Source organism: Miscanthus floridulus, chromosome 6 (genome assembly GCF_019320115.1).
Source record: "Miscanthus floridulus cultivar M001 chromosome 6, ASM1932011v1, whole genome shotgun sequence".
Classification (NCBI taxonomy): domain Eukaryota; kingdom Viridiplantae; phylum Streptophyta; class Magnoliopsida; order Poales; family Poaceae; genus Miscanthus; species Miscanthus floridulus.
The window spans coordinates 22,767,522-22,777,030 of NC_089585.1; the positions used below are offsets into that span (position 1 = coordinate 22,767,522).

Consider the following 9,509-nt stretch of genomic DNA (forward strand, 5'->3'; position numbering starts at 1 on the left):
TACCACTGCACTACACTGTCGCTTGAGTCTAGATTCTGTTATCTATCCTCGTATATTATACTAAACCGAGAGTAAATTGCTTGTTTGAGGCCCTAAATGAATTCAAATAAAAAAAGTGGTTAACTACAAAGTTTCATAACTTTTCGAGATCTACAATTTTTATTTAGGAAGTTTTTCCATCCAAGGTCGTTTGAAAAATTCAAATTTTAAATTTGAGAAATTCAAACATAGTTTTGCATGATAAGATGATTTCAAATCAAAAAGTTATCAACTACATAGTTTCATAACTTTTGGAGATCTACAATTTTCATTTAGGAAGTTTTTCCATCTGAGGTCTTTTGAAAAAATCAAATTTTAAAAATTTCAAATTCAAACGTCGTTTTGCATGACAAGATAATTTCAAATCAAAATGTTGCCAACTACAAAATTTCATAACTTCTCAAGATCTACAAAGTTTATTTTGGTCATTTGTTCATCCGACATTGTGGTAGTAACATTGTTCATAAATCTTATATATCTCTCTTCTATGAAACTAATATGAGATATAGATTTTATGAACAACGTTATTGTCGCTTTGTCAAATAAAAAATGACCAAAATAAACTTTGTAGATCTTGAGAAGTTATACAACTTTGTAGTTGAAAAGTTTTTCATTTGAATTCATTTAGTGCCTCAAAAATTGCTTTGAAAAAATAATTTGCCGAGGGCAAAAAAAATGCACACGGCAAAATGCCTCTTTGCCGAGTGCCAAAACAAAGGCACTCGGCAAAGACGCATTTTGCCGTCTTTGCCGAGTGCCAGAAAAAAGGCGCTCGGCAAAGACGCATTTTGCCAAGTGCCGAAAAATGGTACTCGGCAAAATACATCTTTGCTGAGTGCCAAAAAAAACACTCGGCAAAGCTATCTTTGTCGAGTGTTTTTTTTTTTTTTTTTGCCGAGTGTATTTTATTTGGCACTCGGCAAAGACCGTCTTTACCGAGTGTCCGATAAAATACACTCGGCAAAGTGCCGGTTTCCAGTAGTGCCAGGTTCCTAGAATGGATGCTCTCCTTGACATCATGGCCACCTGCCGTACTCAAGGCTGCAGCAACCAGGTTATATATACACATATCCATCAAACAAAGAAAAAAAGATGAAGATGCTGATAATAATCAAAGTGCGCGCGCACGCAGATGTCGATCATGATCACATTGTACCAAAACCCCAGCTGATGAAACGCATATCGCATATGGGCTTACCTCATAATGCAAGTCACTTGATCCAGGGCCTGTCTGCTGGCCTCTCACCCTCTCATATCACCAACATAGTTTACCGATCTCGCTTTGTGCTAACAAGATCGCTTGCTTCCGGCTTTTCTCACGTCATTTTTTCATCTTTATATCACGTTGGGCCCCATGCATGCGCCACGCCATCCTCCAGCTTTATGCAAACCCTAGGTCATCACCAATAAAGGCTAATGCTCATAGTGGTTCTAGTACAAATAAAGTGATCCACGTAGATAGACTAGCTTTGTGTGTCTCCCCAAACCATTTGCTAGCCAGCGAGCTGCCTGCGAGCCCATCGTCCATCTCTCACCGCCACTTTCCTCTCGAACAAAGCAGGTAGCGCGGCTGGCCGCCGTGTCTGTCTGTGTGCACCATCGGCGGTTGGGTTGGGCTCCGTGTCCGTCCGTCTCTTTATCCCAGCCAGAACCAGAGAGCTTCCTCTCTGACAGAGCGCCGGCCTCTCTCTAGAAGATCGAATCACACTCTCGGCCAGTCTCGGTAGATGCGCAATGCGAGCGGCAGCAGCTGGTGTTCCCGTGTGGCGGTGCTGCAGCAAGTGCTTGGCCCGCAGGCTTCTCCTCATGGCTTCGGCTTCGGACTCCACCAGCAGCGGCTTGGTGACGCTTCTTCTTCTTCCCCCGGCGGCATGGAACCAGCTGGTGCAGTGATACGGCCTCTCCTCTTCCGCGCCCTCGCGTCGCTCAACCTCCTTCTGCTCGTCGGCTACCTCCTGCTCCTCCTCCTCGCCAAGCTCTTCGCGCGCCTGCACCACAGGGCCACCGCCAAGGACCGGTCAAGGTAACTGGCTGCAGCACCTGCATGCACTACCACTTCACGCACAGATCTTTGACATGCGTGCTTGTGTCGTCGTGCTGACACTTTCTGTTGTTTGTATGTATGGCCGCGTATACAGTAGTTGGCATGACGGCCGCTGCGACCACCGCACCGAGGCCATGGCCACCGATGAAGCAGAGTACGCCGCCGCCGCCGCCGATGTCGTCGAAGGACAACAAGCGGACATGCTGTTCTGGTTCGACGAGGCCGTGTTCGAGGACAGCATCCTGCTGCTTGGCGACGAAGGAAAGGATCACCATCACCTGTACACCGCTACGGAAACTGCACGTTGCTTGCAGGTGGAGAGCAACTTTCCCGTGGAGGAATCTGCCCGCATCTCGCCACGCAACCAGAACCACCGAGTGGATGTCGAAGTCGAACCGACGCAGCACGTGCAGGAGGAGGCCAACGGCATCGCCGTCGACGTCCCGACGACGGTCCTGGAACCGGAACAGCGGACTGCTCCGGCTCCGGTCGTCGTACCACCGGAGAATGTCTCCATCGAAGGCAATCAATCTCCTAGATACACTCTGTCTCTGCTGCTTATTATTCTGATCTTTATTCGTTTCATCTTAATCTGACGCATTGTCTGTCACCGTCACCTTGTTTCAGGGAACAAGCAGCAGGAAAGCAACAGATCAGGAGAAGACGCTCGTCGCGATGCCGACGCCGACCGTGCCGAGCACGAAGAGGAGGGACCGCCGCAGGGGAAGAAGAGCTTTTCTGATGAAGGCCAATATGATGTAAAGCTGTTCGTCAACAACCGCGCGCTCGCCGACACCAGGAAGCTCCTGCTGGAGGGCGGCGTGGTGGCCGGAGGAGGAGGAGGAGCGAAGGCGGCGCAGCTGCAGGACGAGAACGACGACAAGGCGGACAAGAACGGGGACAGCAGCCGGTTCGGCGCGTCGACGACGCTGACGAGCGAGTCCACGTCCAAGAGCTCGGTGGAGTGGCAGAGCTCGACGGTGACCAAGGACTCGGAGACGGAGTACCCTTTCTCCTCGTCGTCGCGCCGGAGCTCGGCGCGGTGGGAGTCGTACACGCTCTTCCGCAAGTACGACGAGGACATGGTCTACTTCCACCGCGTCGGCGCCCAAAAACTCACCGAAACAGGTACGAACTGTTTCTTTGTTTGTTTTTCCTATCAGAAATAAAAAGCTAGCAAAACTGATTTCATTTGCTCATATTTAAACAGTTCGTTCTAAAAATTGTCAAGGTATCATTACCACTCATTACCTAAGACTAGTTTTCCTGACAAAAAAAACTTAAATGACGCGCGATTCCTGTAATCTGCGACGCTTTGGTCGACATGTGGGCTTGATCAAGAACATTTTTTTTACACATTTCTTGATGCACGCACATAATCTAATCCTACTAACCTACTGTACTTGCTACCGCCAAAAGATGAAAAGAATCAGTGTTCGTGTTTACTTTAATTAGTCTATTGCATTTGAAGCATGTTTGATTGATTTTGCATGCGTTCGTTCCTGCAGAGTCGTTCAGATCCATCAAATACCAGCCGCGTTCCATGTCGGAGCGGATCGTGCACAAGCTGACGCCCAAGCCGAGCGCCCCAAAGCCCATCGGGCTGCGGGACCCGTACCCGGAGCTGGAGCGCGCGTTCGTGGCGCAGGTGTGCCTCACGTGGGAGGCCCTCCACTGGAACTACACCAGCTTCCGGCGGCACAACGGCAGCGACGGCAACATCGCGGCGCGGTGCTGCCCGGCGCGCGTGGCGCAGGAGTTCCAGCAGTTCCAGGTGCTGCTGCACCGCTTCATCGAGAACGAGCCCTACGAGTACGGGCGGCGGCCGGAGGTGTACGCGCGGATGAAGAACACCACGCCCAAGCTGCTCCTCGTCCCGGAGTTCAGAGGTTGGTTTGGACTGCTCTGCTCGTGCTCGCTCATCATCTGTAGCCATCTGCGTCCGCTATATATTCTGCTGGCGTACTCACTGATCGATCGGTGTGCGTGCATGCAGACAAGGATGACGAGAAGGATGATCTGATATCGGCAGTGCAGTTCGTGCTGATACTGGAGGAGTCCATCAGGACGTTCATGACGTTCCTCCGCGCCGATAAGAGGAGCCACTACGAGATGTTCAGAGAAATGGTGAAGAGGAGGGCGAGAGCAGTGGATCAGACTCTGGTCTTCACACTCAAGAAAGCCAACAAGAAAGTGAGTTGATCACGTGTTCTGTTGTGTGGTAACTTAGTATTCTTTACTGTACCAGTACCACGCAAATTCTAACCAATCTGTCCGTTCGTTCCGTATGAATGTGGTGGCCGGCGATTCTTCAGAAGAAGAGCCGGCTCAAGGACCTGACGCGGCCACGGCGGTGCCTGAAGAGGACGAGGCTGAGGGAGGAGGAGGAGCTGTCCATCCTGCTGGGCCTGATCGACCTCAAGGTGGTGGCGCGGGTGCTGCGCATGCCGGAGGTCACCGACCAGCAGCTGCACTGGTGCGAGGGGATGATGAACAGGGTCCGGATCGATCTGGAGGGCAAGATGCAGAGGGACCCTACCCCTCTTTTCTACCCTGCACATTGACAGGGACCTGCTGCTACTGCTGCTGCTGCTCTGCTGCTGGACAACAGTCTTGTGTAATAATCTTCTAGTAGCTCTTTTCTTCTTTTCTTTCTTTTTTCGTATCTTCTTTTGTCCAAGATATGTAGTAGTGGGGGAGAAGAGAACCAAAGATAAAGTTGCATTGCATAGACATGAGAATATGCATGGCACTTAGCCTCATCTAGTAGTACTGTAAAAAGGGATCACACAGTTGATGCTATTGTAAAGTCACATACATACATATATATCCTAGACTAGAGTAATAAATAAATAAATAAATAAATAAGAGAACCACATCTTGTAATCGGACGCATGTGGTGGCAACAGTGACAATGTTTAGACGATAGAGAATATGGGTCCAGTGACCGTGACGAGCCGTGGCATGTATACATATTCATTTGCGTTTCTGACAGACCACCCGTGCACTGCACGGCATTGCACGCAGCTTGTTCGTTTCGGCTGAAATGATCGTGGATTATAAATCAGAAGTACTGCTGGCTGGTTTGGTGTGAGAGAAAAATACTATTGCAGATAATCCACGATCGTATAAGCCGAAACGAATGGAGACCAAAAGGGCTGAGGTGGTGAGGATGGAGACAAGGACGACTTTGAGCATTTGACGTCGTGCTTTCGCTTTGCTTTTCCATGTGTCTCTGCTTTTATGGGACCTTAGCTTGGATTGGATCACAATCACACGCAGGAATAGGATAACCAAATGCCACACTAGGATTTGCTTCCACATTCCGGGACAATAAACTGCATCATCCATAGCCAATAGCCACTTCCTCCTTTCTCTATGCTTTTGTAGATCCTTATGTCATCCAGAAAAAGCTCTCTTGCAAACTTATATATCTTCGTGGGCATTTCGTTTGCATCAAAGAGGACGCACCAATATATATGGCAATATAATTCACATGTACATGGCAAAGATCTTCTGACCAAATATCATTCGGCTGGCAAGGGAAGCACTTTGACACTTTATTGTGTATGTCTTTAGAACTACAAACTAAAGTTTTTTTGGTTAACGAGACTATTTCGTTTTAAGCATCTGTGTCCTGTAATAATTTTGGTCTGATTCCTAACTTGTGGGGATGAAGCCGGATGTTTCTTCCATTATCTAACAAAAATCTAGATAGAAATTCAGGCACACACAAGCAACTTCCAACTTATCGGATTAATTCGAGCTAGACTTTGACTTGCTTAGCGCTGAAAATAAAAGGAAAAAGAGGCTTCCTACTTGACAAAAATAGAGTCATAGTCTTCATCTGCATGTCTTTGCATAGATAAACTCTTGTAGATTTGCTACAGTGTACATGCATAAAGAGCACAGACTGGCAAGTGAATGGACACAAATCCAAATGGAACATGCATGCCATGGTGCTCTTGCTTTTGGTAACGATAAGCCTGTTCGTTTCGGCTGGATTGGCTTATAAACCATGGGCTAAAGTACTGCTGGCTGGTTTGGTGTGAGACAAAAACATTGTTGGCTGGCTGATAAGCCAAGCCAGATACAGGCAGATACAGCCTGTTGTATAGGCTGATAGGCGCAGTCAGAAAGTAGTTGTCCACTGTAACAAGTCAAAAAGAAGGGGTGGGGGGGAAATCAGTTGATGATAAAAAGATGCGGCAGTGTCCTGTTTCGACTGGGGAGTCTGGGATCATGGTTTCATATGTGCCAAGTTCTATGTGTACCTTTTTGTTTTAAGCATCAGTTCATGTGTAACTAGAAGGAACCCCTGATTTGATATGTCCGAGCCCACCAATGCACACAACGGCCCAACAAGTTATCTAGGCCACCACTTTCCGATCACAACAGCCCATCTGGGTCACCATATGAAAGCGGGGCCGTTGGTGGCCGACTGGTCGGAGCCGAGTTGGATTCCCACCACGTGTGTGCGTAGGCTTGAACCAGATTCTTCTATATGTTCGGGCTCTAATCGTTCCGCGGTTTTTCTTGCGAGACAGTTGTTTTTGTCAGGAAGGAATCGAGTTGTATTGGTACACAAGCACAACAATACATAAAGATTCGGAGATAGAACACAACTCTTTTATTTCTGGATAATTTCAGTACACAAACTTGTATGCAGATGTGTCTCTTTCAATTCTCCGTACACCCTCTTTTATAGAGGGAAGAAGTAGAACATGGCTACTTCAATTTTACTATTTAACTTCTACAGTCTTCTTCCCCCCCACCAAAAAAAACTTCTACAGTCTTCTTTTCATTAATTTGCCACCATTCAAATTCATAGTTTCACACTAATTTCTGAAGTTGATTTCACAACACTTACCCTTGGCAAATTTATGGTATGTGTATGCCTCGTTAACCCCCCTTTCCCCCTCGAAAAAAACCCAATGGAAAAATGGTAGGAGAAAAGAGTACATTGCATGCACAATCCGTGTTGCACATGTTGCCTCCTTAAAAACGTTGCGTGAGAAAAAGCAGTGGAAAAAACTCACTAGGGGAAAAAAGCACAACAGTGGATCTTATGATCAGGTCTTGAAGACTAACTAATCTTCAGGAGCAGGTCGTAATCTTTAGGTCTTTAGGACCTACTGATCTTCTAAACCAATTTGTGATCTTTGGGATCACAATCATGGACTATGGTTTTAGGGATTTTCCCCTTAACCCTGTAACTCTCAACGGACACATCTATGGAGTTGTGCTCCTTTTGTTGGGGTTCTCGACTATGTTCGACCTAGTGTGTAATAAAACTCAGTTTTAAATAAAGATCCCCCCTTCAAAAAAAAAATTCAAGAGGTCAGATCTCATATCATATTTATTGCCTCTAAAATTCGTATGAATTGTGGTATTCCACTATAATTGACATAATTTAGTAAGAATGACCAATCAAACCCTCGAATGGCCACATAGGAAAAATTCCTATAAAATTCGAATTCTACAAAATTCCTCTATGAATCCCAACATTTTATTTGGCATGATGTTGTGCAATATAGTACCATCAAATCCATCGCCAAATGGACTGCACATGATATATTGGGCCCACATGCCATAGTCACCTAGTTGTACCAGATTGTTTGCTGACATGTTATGAAGTGTGACATATATATGGGATGGTAAATATTTGGCTCAATCGTGAAAACCCCATTAAAACACATACTTATAAGTTTTAAAATGTTTAGAATGATGCATATCCATGGTTCGTGTCCATGGTTCGTGTATTTATATATGTACACATGGTATCAAAAGTTGAGATTTACTCCCTCTGTCCATAAAAGAATGCAACAATGGTATTCGTGACTATTAAAGTTGTTCAAGTTTACAGTGAATAGTATTCACATTAATGTCTCTAAATCGGTTTATTACGAAAGTATATTTCTTAACGAATCTAATGATATTTATTTTGTATTATAAATGTTAGTATTTTTTATATAAATTTGGTCAAACATGAAAATATTTGGTTTCTCGAAATGCGAGAATTGCTTCTTCTTGTTTTTTTTTTGTTTGTGGACGGAGGGAGGAAGATCAATGTAAGGCTTTTTATTTCTAAGAACAGGGAACATAGAGCAAGTTGAAGGACTGTACTAGAATGGAAAGATTCCTATCTGTTGTATTTCCTTACTTTTGTCGAGATTTTCTTAATTTTATTCAAACAAACAAATCCCGATCCAAATGGTTGCTTAACCCGACAATCTCTGTCGCCGTTGTCAACGGATTTGTCCCATTGTTTGTGTACCAGTCACCAGAAGATGCGAGCACTGTACTACTGCAGTACTAGTCCAGTCACTGGCTACTAGCTCCTACCACTAGTTGTCCTAGACGTCTGGTTCCTGCCGTGGCCTTGTTCAACTTTACTCCTTTTCGCATAGGATAGAGTATTAAATATAAATTAAAAGAATAATTAATTGCACAGACGGTGACTAATTTGTGAGACGAATTTTTTAAACTTAATTAGTTTATGATTTGATAATATGGTGCTACAGTAACATCAGTGTTATCCTAAACGCTAAACGGTAAACAGTCGGTCACCTACCGTTTAGCCTATTATTCGGGCAAAACGGGTGTTTAAACGGGAAAAACGGCCGTTTAAACGGTCAAAACAACCGATTAAACGGAAACGGTGTACCACCGTGTAGCGTTTAAACGGTGTGTAAACGGGCTAAACGGCCGTTTAGGCGAACAGTGAGTAACATATGCTAATGATGGATTGATTAGGCTTAATAAATTCGTCTCGCGGATTACTGAAGACTTCTGTAATTTGTTTTATTATTGCTATCCGAATACTCATGTGACATCCCGATATGACACTCATAAACACCACCAAAGTGTAACTGCCACCCAACGATCCGGGGCCTGTTCGGTAGGCGGTAAACGATCGTATATGATTGTGGATTATAAGCTGAAACAATATTTTTTTCTCACAATAAATCAACCAATAGTAAATAATCCACGATCCGGCACAGCCAGCCGAATAGGCTGCTGATCTGATCGCTGTGCCTCTACTGCCCCTTGTGTTAGGGGGTGTTTGGTTCGAGCTACTAAACTTTAGTAGCTACTAAACGGTTTAGTCACTTTTAGTAACTCCAGAGTTACTAGAGATGGCTAAAGCTCTTTTAGTAACTTTTAGTCAGTGTTTGGTTAAAAAATTACTAAAGTAACTAAAAGCTAATAAATTTAGTAGCTACTGGGTGAATCAAACATGCCCCTTATTTTCTACGGGTACACGAGCCAATGGGCCATGCATCCATGCATGTACTGGCTACAACGTAGGAGTACCAGCACAGCACAGCAGGGGCGAGAGGTATCTCGTGCCTAGCAGGCCGGCGGCCGGGCAGCCGGCCGGCCGGCGATTTGATTCAGCTCCAGCCACGCTTTGCTGCATGCA

At 45.4% G+C, this 9,509-nt stretch overlaps 1 protein-coding gene across 1 annotated transcript; it reads left to right on the top strand.

The window, feature by feature from the left end:
- Positions 1–1,555: 1,555 nt before the first annotated feature.
- LOC136457836 (uncharacterized) lies at positions 1,556–4,953 on the top strand. Its single transcript, XM_066457840.1, has 6 exons — positions 1,556–2,062; positions 2,178–2,605; positions 2,711–3,211; positions 3,592–3,972; positions 4,080–4,276; positions 4,399–4,953. The coding sequence occupies exons 1-6, from the start codon at positions 1,767–1,769 to the stop codon at positions 4,645–4,647; spliced, it is 2,052 nt and encodes a 683-aa protein (XP_066313937.1). The 5' UTR covers positions 1,556–1,766; the 3' UTR covers positions 4,648–4,953.
- The last annotated feature ends 4,556 nt before the right edge of the window (positions 4,954–9,509 follow it).

Bases quoted from the DNA above. Each gene is read 5' to 3' on its own strand.
- LOC136457836 (XM_066457840.1), top strand. From the start codon at position 1,767: ATGCGCAATGCGAGCGGCAGCAGCTGGTGTTCCCGTGTGGCGGTGCTG. The intron at 2,063-2,177 runs GTAACTGGCTGC...CCGCGTATACAG, and splicing joins ACCGCCAAGGACCGGTCAAG to TAGTTGGCATGACGGCCGCT. The intron at 3,973-4,079 runs GTTGGTTTGGAC...GCGTGCATGCAG, and splicing joins CCTCGTCCCGGAGTTCAGAG to ACAAGGATGACGAGAAGGAT.